The sequence below is a fragment of the Pongo abelii genome, chromosome 16, assembly GCF_028885655.2.
Source record: "Pongo abelii isolate AG06213 chromosome 16, NHGRI_mPonAbe1-v2.0_pri, whole genome shotgun sequence".
In the NCBI taxonomy this organism is placed as follows: domain Eukaryota; kingdom Metazoa; phylum Chordata; class Mammalia; order Primates; family Hominidae; genus Pongo; species Pongo abelii.
The window spans coordinates 39,422,362-39,436,844 of NC_072001.2; the positions used below are offsets into that span (position 1 = coordinate 39,422,362).

At 39.5% G+C, this 14,483-nt stretch overlaps 1 protein-coding gene across 19 annotated transcripts in view; it reads left to right on the plus strand.

Annotated features, from left to right (window-relative positions):
• Positions 1-6,598: 6,598 nt before the first annotated feature.
• CDIN1 (CDAN1 interacting nuclease 1) overlaps positions 6,599-14,483 on the plus strand; it is a 252,677-nt gene continuing 244,792 nt past the window's right edge. For 6 of the 19 annotated variants that reach the window (XR_008513507.2, XR_008513508.2, XM_054531358.2 and 3 more), the window contains exon 1: positions 6,854-7,201. Coding sequence is in view for 13 of the 19 variants with exons in the window: in XM_054531358.2 (XP_054387333.1) it covers positions 7,101-7,201 (101 nt within the window). In the remaining 6 variants the exon portion in view is untranslated. Of the gene's footprint in view, positions 7,202-14,483 lie in introns of all 19 variants that reach the window. The other 13 variants (XR_008513505.2, XR_008513506.2, XM_063716571.1 and 10 more) reach the window with 10 other exon arrangements.

The window sequence follows — 14,483 nt, forward strand, 5'->3', positions numbered from 1 at the left end:
GAATCTATTATTATTATTATATCTATATTTATCTCAGAAGGAATTCTTTCCCTTAACACTCTATCAATTATGGAGAGGGAAAGGGTTATAAATACTGACTGGCCTCTTGCCTGCTCTTTTGAAAGTCTAACCTAGTGGGAAGGCAAAATAGTTACTTATTTATTTATTTATTTATTTATTTATTTATTTATTTTTTGAGACAGGGTCTCACTCTGTCGCCCAGACTGGAGTACAGTGGCGTGATCTTGACTCACCGCAACCTCCACCTCCCAGGCTTAAGCGATTCTCCTGCCTCAGCCTCCCGAGTGGCTGGGATTACAGGCGCGTGCCACCACACCTGGCTAATTTTTGTATTTTTAGTAGAGATGGGATTTCACCATGTTGGCCAGGCTGGTCTCAAACTCCTGACCTCAAATGATCCACCCGCCTCAGCCTCCCAAAGTGCTGGGATTACAGGCATGAGCCACTGTGCCCGGCCAAAATAGAGTAATTTTTTAAGTGAAGGGACTTATATCTAATCTCCATTTGACATGTGCTTCCAACTCTAGCTTATGTTGAAAGAAGTGCTTATTAAGGACAGACTTGATTCCTCGACTCTCATTCCTCTCCCCTCACCCCAACAGAAACCCTCTACTCCACCCAGGCTGGAGTTCTTTCAACATAGCTTCTTTCAATTTCTAAATTTACAAATGTGAGAAAACCCTCAGAACATAGTATGTATATTTTTGCAGAATGGTCTTTGGGATAAGAGTGATTGACATCTGCAGAAATTACATCTGAAGTTTAGTCCTGTAGGAATAGGGTATACAAATTGTCTGCAATTTATCCACCAGTCCCTGATGAGCCTGAGAGAAAATGTAAGAGGCTTCAGTTTTTCTTCAACAAACATGCTCACACATCTCCCTTTGCTATAACACACAAACACTCAAGAGAAATTGTCCCTATAAAAAAAACTACTTTTTGTTCCTTATCTTTGTCAAATGTAGTGATAGTATATGTGCACATGCCAATTAATAGCCTTTATCATGTGCCAATTTTGTCCTGAGTGTGATTCAGAACAGAAGAGGTGTATGAGCTCTGATTGATGGGCTTATAATCTGAAGAATAAATTGCGGGCCTTGTGCAGTGGCTCAAGCCTGTAATCTCAGCACTTTGGAAGGCTGATGTGGGTGGATCACTTGAGGTAAGGAGTTCGAGACCAACCTGGCCAATATGGTCCCGTCTCTACTAAAAATACAAAAATTACCTGGGTGTGGTGGTGGGTGCCTGTAATCCCAGCTACTCGGAAGGCTGAGGCAGGAAAATCGCTTGAACCTGGGAGATGGAGTTTGCAGTGGGTTGAGATCATGCCACTGCACTCCAGCCTGGGTGATAGAGTGAGATTCTGTCTCAAAAAAAAAAAAAAATTTTTTTTTGCTATAAGGTGCATAATTAAATAGCATGTAAGGATTTGCATTGTTAACCTTAGTAAACACGCATAACTTGAGAAGAACTAAACACAGTAGAATAATGATAATAATAATGATGGTTGATGCTTACAGGTCTTACACTCCTCTTCAAAGAGTACATGAAGAATGTGATGTTCTAGACTTTGGAATCAGCCCTTGGCCTTTGCACATACCTGGCTTACAATATTGACTTTGTAAGACACAGTGCTACTCAAAATGCGGTGAGCAAACTAGCACTGGTCCTCAAACTTTTTGTTATATGTCATGACGTAGTAAGTAGAGAAAGTGAAAATAAGCCTTTAGAATCTTTTATGTTAATTTGTCAAGTAATTGCGCGTCTATTGGATCTCCTAACAAACTGGGGGCTTACATTTTATGTGTGTCTTTTTAAATTTCATTTTTTGACTAATTCATTTCTTATTTTACAAATTTGTCCATCCATGACAAATTGGGGAAAAACTAGGAACTCAAAACAGATAGTTTGATAAACACTATTCTAGAATGTTGTAAAATAACTGATGAGTTAAATAGAAGCCACTTCTACACTGTAGTATTCTTACCTGGAAAGTGGGTGTAACAATAGTACTTACCTCCTGGGGCTGGATCTGAGACTTAAGGGAAGATATATGTATGTGAGGTGCTTAGCACTACTCCTGCTTTTGGTAAATGCCCTCCAAAACATTAGCTCTTAGTAATATTGAATAACAAAGGCTTGAGGAGGTGCCATTTTGTGCACATGGGACATAGTCTGCAATGGCTTTTCAATGAAATCCTCCATCTACACGTGATCTTCTGGAATCAGATCAACTGATTTCACAGATCAAGAGTTCCTTTACCATTGACTTCCATGAAGGGACCAACATTTGGCTTTTGGTCTTCCCTGACCTTTTAGCATAACTACTTCATCATTATGGTGTAGAACATCCTTCCATCGCAGGATTCCTTTGTTTTCCTGAAGTCATTAAACTAAGTAATTGCTGCAGGCCTAAACAACTGAATTATTCTGATCTTTATTGTTTGCTAGGAGCTTGTATTATTTGGGGGCCAACATAAAAATGACTTTTCACTCAAGGATGGCAAGTATAGAGACATAAACTTCGGTTTCAAGAGATACATTACTTAAGGTGGTGGCCCATTGTACAAAGTAAAAAATATAACATCTTTTCTAGTCAAAGTGGCCAAACAATATTTTTCAAAGTGTGTTTTGGCTACATGTCAAAATTGAAGGTCATTGTCCCTTTAACAGGCGTCTGGTGGCCAAAGAAAGCAGCCAGCTATTTCAGGCCGTTTCACAGAATAAATGCTTAACTGAGGATAATTCAACCAAAAAGTTTTATAAATCATTTCTGAATTACAATACAATACACGCAATATAATACAGTGCAATAGAGAACATGAGGCTTTATACTCAGAGTAACTTGGGTTCAAATCATAGTTTTGCAACTTAGTAGTTGGACCCATCATGTAACTCCTTACTCTCTTTGAGTCTCAGTTTCGTAATCTGTAAATCAGGGACTATAAACTCTACAGCATAGGGTCATTGTGAAGATTAAGTGAGATAAGGTATAATAGGATAATGACTATGCATAATAGGAGCTCAAATAATATTAGCTCCCTTCTTTTTCTCTATCCAGTTAATAAACTTCAATTATTTTTTTAAATCCATGTGATAATTTTGAGACTCCATCAAAAGAATCAGATTTTACAATATATAAAAACAATATGTCAGTATTTATTTCTTAAAATATGCATTGGATCTGGCAGACTCAGTGAACAACAGTCTGTTTGAAAACATGACTGACTCTTTCCAAGGTCAAACATCCTCAACTCCTTTTACTCTGCCTAGAACTCTTTGCTCCAACCAGAATAACTGTCCCATGCATGTGACTGGCTCATTCCTACTTTTAGTCTTTTGTGGTACTACCCTTCTTGAAATGACCTTCAGATACCTCCCTGCCAAACTCCATACTCCTTTAAAGTTGTTCAACAGTCGTGTCATCCAAAAATTGGCAGAAAGAAATCTAGTTAAGTGATTCACTCCAGTCCATCCAGGACTATAGGTTCTTTCAGGGAGCTGTACTGGTCCCCACCTTGACACATTTTCTTGCTGATTTCCTCTACCTTTTCTAGATTTTTAGATTCTTTCTCCCATTGAGGACATTCAGAATTAGAGAGGCTATCAGTTGCTAAAGGCCACACATTTTATGGCTGATTTTAAACAGGCAGCCAGTTCTTTGGGTTTTTAGTTTTGTGTTTTCATTTCGTGATTCTACTCCATTTAGTGGGGAAATGGTATTGCTGGCTGACTAAGAAACACTGTAGAACTTCAGGAATGGAGAGGCAGCTCTAGAAGAAGTAACAGCAATAGATGAGGGGCATGGGATATGACGAGAGATGGGAGCAAGCTGGAGGAGGCTAAGGGAGGGAGAAAAGATGCCTCAGAGGAATAATCAGCTTATTCTAGCCATTTCACATTACAAGAAAAAAAAAACCTAAACAACAACAACTAGAAATTTTTGCTTTGCTTCTATTTTGTGCCTAATAAACAACACTACTGTCACTGCCAGTGAAAACAGCAACATAACTGTGGTTTTTTCCCAGCACTAATTCTAAACCATCTACTGGATTTGGGTCAAAATTATAAACTGCCAACATGTTAAAAATAAAAACAGAAAAACAAACCTGGCATTTTTCTGAAGGGTTGTGATGGTGAATGCAGGACAAGAGCCAGAGAGAAGAGCTGCTATAAAAATAACTGGTGTAACACACCAGGGCCTGTTGGGGGGTTGGGGGTGAGGGGAGGGAACTTAGAGGACGAGTCTATAGGTGCAGCATACCACCATGGCACATGTATACCTATGTAACAAACATGCACGTTCTGCATATGCATCCCGTTTTGTTTTTGTTTTTGTTTTAGAAGAAATAAAATAAAAAAAAAAAACCTGGTGCAAACATCCTTGAACTGCTGTTTTCTATAAAAATCTGATGGCTGTGAAGGAAAGAGTAAAGTTGGGAAGGGGAAAGGAATGAGGATCAAGTGGTGTCTGCTTATCGTCAGCTAGCTTTCATGTAAAAGTCATGGCAGGGTCAGCAACAAACTAGCCAGGTGGCAACTCCAGGCCACGCTGCCATAAATAAATAGTTATGTACTAATGTCACACAATCAGAGCTAGATGCAAAGCATATGGGAAGACAACATTCTGATGTAAATATTCAGGAAAAACTACGGTTGTTAAATTCAGGATCCACTGTTGGTATTGGACTTTGAGATGCCTCAGAAAATTAAAAGTAGTGAAGTTTTTAAAAACTCAGGCTAAAAGATTCTTTGAAATGTACAATATTCCCTTTAAAAAAAAATCCTTAACCTTTGGCTTAAGACAGTGTGACTATTTGATGTAGTAATTAAGCATTACTGAAAGTTGGCAAGAGCACTGACTCTGGAACCAAATTTCAGGAGTTTAAATCTTACTACTGCTACTTATCCTCATGACCTCTAGAAGTTCCTTAACCTTTTCATGTCTTAGTTTTTTCACTCTGTACAAAAGGGAAGAGGAGGATAACAGCAATAGTACCTGCCTCGCAGGAAGTTATGAGGATTAAGCGAGTCTGTGCATGGGAAGCCTGTAAAACAATAACTAGTAAAAGCCCTGTCCATTTTTATCAGGTAGTCTTACTTAGCCTATTTATGGCCAAAACCGCAGTTACTTTTGCACCAACCTAATATTTCACATAGACTATCTTCTAGACACCACGCTATATAATCTTTTATTTGTACCAGGCTATTAATCTTAAAAACAGCCTATGCCCGGGCAAAGTGGCTCATGCCTGTAATCCCAGTACTTTGGGAGGTAGAGGCTGGAGCATCACTTCCGGTCAGGAGTTTGAGACTAGCCTGGTCAATAAAGCGAGACTTCATCTCTAGAGAAGTATTTTAAAATTAGCCAGGTGTAGTGGCATGTGTCTGTAGTCCCAAATACTCGGGAGGCTGAGGTGGGAAGATCGCTGGAGCCCAGGAGTTCGAGGGTGCAGTGAGCCACGATGGAGCCACTGCACTCCAGCCTGGGCGACAGAGTAAGACTCCATCTCTAAATCAAACATACACAAATAAAACACCTCCATGAATTAAATGGATTTTACAGACAAAAGAAATGAGGCTTCGATGGATTAAGGAATTTATTCAAGGAGGTATATCTAAAATTTCCAACCCAGGCATTATTCCAGATGAAAAATTTTAAACCACTTACAGGTTCTCTAAAGTCTAAGCACCTTTGCTTTCGTTTGCTTAAATTGTTGAAATCAGAAGAGAAACACAACATATGACCTTCTAAGAACCAAATAGATTTTAGAAAAGAGATTAAAGGAGGGACTGATACCCCAACAAATTGCTTTAGGAGAACTGAGATCCATTCATAATACATATGGAAAACAAAAAAAGACTGGCTCATTACTCCAAACATTTATTGAGCGCATACTATTTTCTGAGAAATGGGGTTACAATCAGATGCGATTTTAGTCCTTGAGCAGCTAACTGCAAGGAGTGAAAGTGACATTCTTTTTTTTTTTTGAGACGGAGTCTCGCTGTCGCCCAGGCTGGAGTGCAGTGGCGCGATCTGTGCTCACTGCAAGCTCTGCCTCCCGGGTTCACGCCATTCTCCTGCCTCAGCCTCCCGAGTAGCTGGGACTACAGGCACCCGCCACCACGCCCGGCTACTTTTTTGTATTTTTAGTAGAGATGGGGTTTCACCGTGTTAGCCAGGATGGTCTCGATCTCCTGACCTCGTAATCCGCCCGCCTCGGCCTCCGAAAGTGCTGGGATTACAGGCGTGAGCCACCGCGCCCGGCCGAAAGTGACATTCTTTACTGCCGGCTGTTTGATGACGTCAGATTTGTTTCAAGTCTGTTTCTCAACAAGGACAAAACTGCCTTCCATGCGACGTACAGAAGTTGTAGGGCTTCCTCAATACAAGCTAAACTATGTTTACAGCGACCCTAGTGAGTTTTCCTGCTCGGCCCATGACAGACTTGGTGGAGTGAAGACATGGTTTCTCGGGAGGCCAGTCTCCTCTCCGAGGAGCGCTCAAACTGGCGCGTTAAGAAGTGTATTCAAATCGCGCGCTCTGGCAGGGGCTTTCGGGGGCTCACGCTGAAGGATCGCGGGGCACTCGTGAGACCTGCCGCCTGGTCTGTGCGTCAGGCCGCCTTGGCTTCTAGTAATTGGGAGAGTACAAAGCATCCCTTGTTGATCCTTTGATCCTAGGTGGGCGATGCCCTGGATTCCTACCTGCCTGCTGAAACTCTGGCGCGGCGCCTTTCCAAGGGCGGCCGCTACTTCCTGGTTGGTTTGCCCTTAACGGACATGGCGGCTAGTTGCCTTCAGCTGCACCACTGCGGCTGCTCAGTAAGCCAAGCTAGGGCATTCTGGTGTACAGCCCGTCCCCGCCGCCGAGGTGCTGGTGGAGCCTGGGACTGGGCGAGTCTCCGCCCCGCTATTGCAGCTAGGGGTGTGTTTCAGGGGGGACTGGGGCAAGCCAAGCAGGCGAGGACCCGGGCCTGTGCCGCTGTTTGCCTACCCCTCATCCCTCGGCACCAAGGCTACTCGAGCCCCAGGGTGTTTTTTCCTTGTTCCCGCCACCTCCTGGTCCCTGGCCCAACATGATACTGACCAAAGCTCAGTACGACGAGATAGCCCAGTGCCTAGTGTCTGTACCGCCTACCAGGCAGAGCCTGAGGAAGCTGAAGCAGAGGTTTCCCAGGTAAGTGTCCATCTCTCCCCTCTCACAGCCCTTTGCCTGCAGCAGCAGTGCCTGGGCCGCCCAGGCAGCGCTTAGGAACCACGTGTCACACATGAGTGGGGAGGAACACCAGTGTCAGGCGTTAGGAGGTCAAGGTTGGCGAAAAAAGGTTTATTCTTTCACTCGCCTTTCACACAAAACTCTTAACGATGAGTTCATGGCAGCCTCCCAAGGCCTTGCAATTAAATTCAAGTCAACAGATATTTATAGAAAACGTGGCACGTGCTAGGTGATGGGTGCACATAGTAGGTGCTTCATAAATGACCAGAGGTTAATTGACAGATACTAGGAATGAATGATGGGTGGGAATATGAATTGTAGATTCGAAAGGAGCAAATGGAGGACCCTTTTCAATTGGCCACTGGAAACAAACAAGGGAGCATAGGGGTAAAGCGGCTTCATACTGTTTGACTGTGGCTTGTACTGTTGACTGTGGGATTAAGTGACCTCAAGGGTTCTCAGTCCAATCAGAGAGCAGGGTACCCAGGGATTCCACTCTTGGGTCATTGGCCATTTGAACAACCAGATCTGAAGTTTCTCCATATATGTTATATATACACACATTCCGGGTGTATTTCATACTTCCTCTCCCAAACACTTCTTTTTTCAGCGATTTTAGAATTATCCAACTTTCTAAGAAAGTACTTTGGGAATTATGTGGATCTCTCATTTTAATGAAGTGGAAACTGAGACCCAAACATTACATGAGGAACCAGTTGAGGACAACCAGGTCACTGTATTTATGTTGTGTTAAAAGCAGAGAATGTTTGTTTACTTTTTTCCTAATGAAAAACCAAATCCAAACCTGTACCGTTTTGTTTTGTGGCACTGAGCATGGTTATTCCTAATGGAGAGCTTCCCCATCCTTGACGTATTCAGTCCCTGAACAAACACCACAGAAGTAATTTCTTGAGAAAAGAAAGATAATTGGATAATAGGTATCAAAGTACAAATTGAAGCATAAGTTTAAGTTCTGTTATGACTTCGCTTTTTGAAGGACTTAGTTTTCCTAGTCTGTAAAATGAAGGAGTCTCTTTCCAATATTATCCAGATTTGATTTAGGGCAATATTTATCCCTTTATAGCCTTTAGTATTTTATCAGACTTGCTAAGAAGGAACAAAATTGACATATAATTTAATTTTCTGTCATTAACTCTTGCCAGTTCTGCACATGAACAGTGAAGTGGATGAAGACTGTTCAGCCAAGGGAATAGGTAGATTTTTCTAGGCAGTTTTAAGAAAAAGCATACATTTTGATATTCTCCTCTCACTATGTATGCAATCACTTGTAATTTTCCTTTTCTTTCTCTTCCTCTCCCTCTTTTTCTCTTTTTCGTTCTTTTCTCTAGCAAATACCTTGTCTTCTCTATAAGTAAGTGTCTGTTACTTTAATCAACACTTATGAAAGCCTCCCTTCCTGTGGGACACCACGCTGTCTGGCGTATTCTCTTATGCTCTTTTCTTTCTTATTCATGATATACTCAAATATTTTTCACTTCTACCAAATGCCATACAGGGAATAAATAACAACTCTCCTTCCAGAGGAAACTTTATTTAGAGAGAGCTGAACTACTAATCGGCAAAAGAAAGGATTAAAGAGCTATTTAGGGCTGGGTGTGGTGGCTCACGCCTGTAATCCCAGTGCTTTGGGAGACCGAGATGGGAGGATCGCTTGAGGCCAGGAGTTCGAGATCAGACTGGGCAACATAGAAAAACCCCGTCTCTAATAAAAATCCAAAAAATTAGCTGGGTGTGGTGGCATGTGCCTTTAGACCTGGCTACTCAGCTACTCCAGAGGCTGAGGTGGGTGAATCACCATATCAAGGTGATTGTTACCTTGTTACATTACAATCCATTGGCCTATTTTGAACTTTGAATGGATCTTTTACCTACGCCTGATTTGTTATCATCGTGCATTATTCCTTTGTAAAATGTTGCTTGTGAGTTGTGCAGATCTTACAAATGTCACCTTTCATTATACAATATCAAAAAATTACATTTGTTAATATCATCTCTAATCTCATCAGAAGTCTGTAAGATTTGTAGCTGTCAAGCTTGTGGTGATGGATATGAGCATTCCAGTATTTGAATTTTCCTTTGAAAGCTTAAATTTTATCGTTGGCAACAAATGCTATCAGTTGTTTTCCTTGAAATGATAGGCTCACATTGTTTATTTTTGAGAAAGTGTCTGCCAGATACTTAAATCTGAATAATATACTTTGTTATCATTAATTCAAGTAAAAATGGTGTTCCATAGAAAAAGTAGCTAGTTCAGCTCTCAAACAATCATACAAGTGCTTTCCTAGGAGGCAACCGTCATACTTTGATATGAAGTATATGTGCTTTGTATTTACTCTAGTCATACAGAATGTTAAAAGGTTGTGTATTCAAGGGTTGAGATTTAATGCAATTAATAAGCGAATATTCTTAAGTGAAAGTCTTGGTTTTTTGTTTTTTGTTTTTTGTTTTCCTGTACTGTGTGGCAGTGAATACAGTGACTACTAGTACAGTTATGATGCCTATGATTTGTGCCTTGATTTATGCTCAGGAGCTGGCAGTTTTACTCACCATTGTTTTTGTACCATAAGTCCAAATGTGAATACAGAGCAAAAGGCAAATAATGTCTTGCTATTTTTATAAAAATAGTCGTGTTGACCCTGTAGACCTGTGAGAGGGTCTCAGGGACTCCAAGTCCACAGCCACACTTAGACAATCACTAGCTAATTCAAATCAAAGGATAATTATGTTTTCAAGGATTTTGATGTATATTGACAAATTCAAAAAAATTGTACTAGTCCTTTTACTAGCAGAGCATGGGAGTGTCTGTCTCTGCAACTTTTCCAGTATTGAGGGTAGTCATTATTTAATCTTTAATATGTTCAATCAAGAATGACATCTTGTAGTTAGCATTTTAAAAATTATTGTAGATTGTACCTTTTTCCAAATTTTTTTTGACCACTTAATTTTCCTTTGAATTACCTGTTTGGTATCCTTTGCCTAATTTTCTGTTGACATGTTTGTTGTTATTGTTTATTGATTTATTACTTATTGATCTGCATATGTTCAGGATGTTGGTCCTATATATGTCATATTTGTTCCATAAATTTTCTCAGTTGTTTGATTTTAAATATTGTTCTGCTTTTGATAGGGTTAACTTTTAAATGTATGCTTTTTTTTTCTGACATTTTTGTCTTTATACTTAGGAAGTTCTTTTCTATCCTAATATATGAAAGAAAAAAATATTTCACCTAAATTTTCTTTTAGATTCTTTATGGCTTTGTTTTTTATTCTTAATTTTTAAATCTTTCTGGGTGAAATTTATTTTAGTACATGCTGAGAGGTGAAGATGTAGCTTAATTTTTTTCTCCAGCTTAATTTTTCCTCTTACTGTGACTTCTGGGGTAGCCTCACTTCTTCATGGCTTGTTTTGACTGAAGTTACAAAATTATGTTTTTTCAAGTCACTGTGTTTTACTTGGTCTCGGAATCCTTCACTTTAAAATGAAGGAGTAGGACTTTGTGATCTCTAATATCTTACAACTCCAAAATTCACCCTCATTCTATTCTTTTCGTTTCTACAGTTTTACCATACAGTAAGTCATCATTTAATGTCTTCGGTAGGGCTTTGGAGACTGCAACTTTAAGTGAAAAAATGTATAATGAGAGCAATTTTACCATATGCTAATTGTTATAAACAAGAATTAAGTTCCTGTAGCATATTTCTGGTCATAATAACATCACCAAACTTCTAAATAAAGACCCAAGGCTGGGCGCTGTGGCTCAAGCCTGTAATCCCAGCACTTTGGAAGGCCGAGGTGGGCGGATCACGAGGTCAGGAGATCGAGACCATCCTGGCTAACACAGTGAAACCCCGTCTCTACTAAAAATACAGAAAATTAGCCGGGCGTGGTGGCGGGCGCCTGTAGTCCCAGCTACTCAGGAGGCTGAGGCAGGAGAATGGCGTGAACCTGGGAGGCAGAGCTTGCAGTGAGCTGAGATGGCGCCACTGCACTCCAGCCTGGGTGACAGAGCAACACTCTGTCTCAAAAAAAAATAAAAAATAAAATAAAGACCTAAAACACATCTAATATTAAACATTGAAATTAATGTGAGCTTAAACAAGTAAGATAATTATTTACCCAATTTTTGGTGAATCAGTGAGTGCTGGTGGTCATAGTGGTGGTGGATTAAATCTAAGAGTATGTGTTTGCAAAGTGAAATTTGTGAGAAGCACCTCTTACCACCATGTGTTCAAAAGCAAACAATAGCCTGCTCAACAGAGCGAGACCCTGTCTCTACAAAAAAATTTAAAAATTAGCCAGGTGTGGTGGTACATGCTTGGAGTCCCAGCAACTCAGGATGCTAAGGTGAGAAGATTGCTTAAGCCTGGGAGTTTGAGGCTGCAGTGAGTTAGGAACGTGCCACTGCAGTCCAGCCTGAGCCACAAGAGTTAGACTCTGTCTCTAAAAACAAAAAACAAAAAGCAAACAGTAATAAATGTGGTGAGCTTGCTGAGCCCTTGTGTACTGCATCTTTATTGTCATGCATTTGTATGATTATCGTAGATTTATGAATTTTTATTTTACAGTAATTTGTATTCATTAATTTATTCACTTATTCATTCATTTATTTACCAACCCGCTTATTCCAATTTAGGATTCTGAGTGGCCTCTGGCAGCTCAGGCTGCAAGGTATGAAGCCATCCCAGCACGGGACATGCTCACACACACTCCCATACTCACTCACACTGGGGCTATTTAGACATGCCAGTTCTGCAGACAGGCACATCATTGAGCTGTAGAAGGAAACCAGAGTACTGGGAGAAAGCTCACGCAGACGTCAGGAGAACATGCAAACTCCACACAGACAATGGCCCCAGCCAGGAATCAATTTTTTAAAATTCTCATCAACTTTATAACAAAATAATGTTGAACAAAATAACGTTATTTGAAGACTTTCTGTAATGGGCCCTTTGGCACCTAAAACATAGGACATACTACATTTGAAATACTTGCTGAGGACACATTTATTGATTGACATTTTCTAATCTTTCTTGTGGACATTCTTAGAAGGCCCTAGTCCAATCAGCTGTTACTTACAAGGTTATATTTTACATTATAATTTCCTGCCCAAACACTACATATATATTTGATTATATGTTACTTTTGGGAGAGTTTTGGGGATAATTTTAAGCTTACAGAAAAGTTGCAGAAATATTACAGAGAATTCTCATATACCCTTCACCCAGCTTCTCTTAATGTTAACATTACCATGGTACGATCGTCAAAATCAGTAAGTTAATTTTAATGCAATATCATTAATCTACAGACACATTTTTTGAACTTTGCTAGTTTTTTCACTGATGTCCCTTTTCTAGGATCACACGTTGGATTTAATTGTAATGTCTTAAGTCATTTCCAATCTGTGACAGTTTCTTACTATTTCTTTGTCTTTTATTATTTTGACACTTTTGAAGAGTAGTGGTCAATTTTATAGAATGTCCTTTCCTTTGTGTTTGATGTTTATTTTCTCATGGTTAGATTGAGGGTAAACACTTCTGGCAAGAGTACCCTGGAAGTGATGGTGTGGCCTACTTAGTGCATTACATCAGGGTCTGTGACTTCATATGTCTTATTATTGGAGACGTTATCCTTATTCACTTGATTAGGGTGGTGTCTGCCTTGGTTTGTGCTCAGGAGCTGGTAGTTCTAATGTTACTATTATTATTATTATTATTTTTAAATTCTGAAGCTCTTTAATAGCTTTATAATCAACACATAAAACTAATGGTGTTTTATAATAGGAAAATAATTTTGTGATATATGACATTTGCATTGCTTCATAAGGACAAGAAGAAAAATTGGAAATGTACAGTAGAACTAGTAGGTTTTACTATAGAGGCTTAAATATGTATTACTTGAGAGTGGAAATATAACCATAACTTGCTAACTTGTACTATGACTCACAAAACAGATAGGCTCTACCTGACCAAGCTACAATTACTGACTAAACCTGAACTCTTTTATCATGAGCTCATTCAGCCTCATGTGCTCAACCCATACTCATAAACTCTGTTCCAGAAACTGCCTAGTTGACAAAGTCTGACCAATATCTAGTAGGACCACCTCATGACTAGTTCTGGCTCCTAGAACCTTCTAGTACCTCTTCCCTAATTCTTCATTTTGAGACACTCCACAGTTTCCTTGGTGTGGGTTTACCTTTGAGTTTTTTTTTTTTTTTTTTTTTTTTTTTAACTATTACAACTGCACTATAAAGTTACTATTGTTCCTTTTAATAAATACCTTGTGGGGATATACTTTGAGACTTTGCAAATTTCTTGTTTCTCATCACCCTTTTTCCCATTGATTTTAGCATCCGTTGACGTTTTCGTGAAGCAGTTATTACTGGTATTTGCCTAATGGTGATTCTCTATTTCTCTCACCAGAATATTCACTTAACCAGTGTCATCCACTGCCACCATTTTATGTGAAACGATCTACCCTGCAATTAGCCCACGATTTTCATTGGTATTTGTAGAGTTTTTCACCACTTATTAGCATGTGGTCTATAATAGTGTGCTCACTATGTTTGTGGCACTATTTGGGTATTAAAACAACAATAACAAACAGCAATAACAATAACAACAAAATAGCTGGGCACCTGTAGTCCTAGTTATTCAGGAGGCTGAGATGTGAGGATCACTTGAGCTCAGGGTTTTGAAGTTACAGTGCATTATAATTGTGCCTGTGAATAGCCACTCTACTCCAGCATGGGCAACATAGCAGGTCCCCATTTCTAAAAACAAAATAAAACAAAACAAAATAGATAGGATAATGTAGTAACTAATTTTGAATAGCTTGTAGTCTGAGGAAACTAGTGTAGGACACATCCAATAGCTATAAAGCATTAGAATCATAGAATGTTAGAAGCCAAAAGATTGGTTGAATAGTTAGTTCAGATATGGTTAAGTAGCATTCTTAGGATTCGAATAAGTAGAATATACCTTGTTGGGAATTATTCTGCTAGTATACCAAGCCCTCTGGCACAAGTTTAATTTTTCCTTGAGTTCCCTTACCATATATTGGTTATTTAGTCACTGTACTAATGAATCAAACTCTTGATACCATAAATCCCTAAGCAAATAGATATCTGTATCGTTTTGATATATCTTTGTCCTTAGAGATCCTGGCTTAGGTTTTTCTAACGGTGTTTTCCACATTTTGAAGCACGTTTTTTTTTTTTTT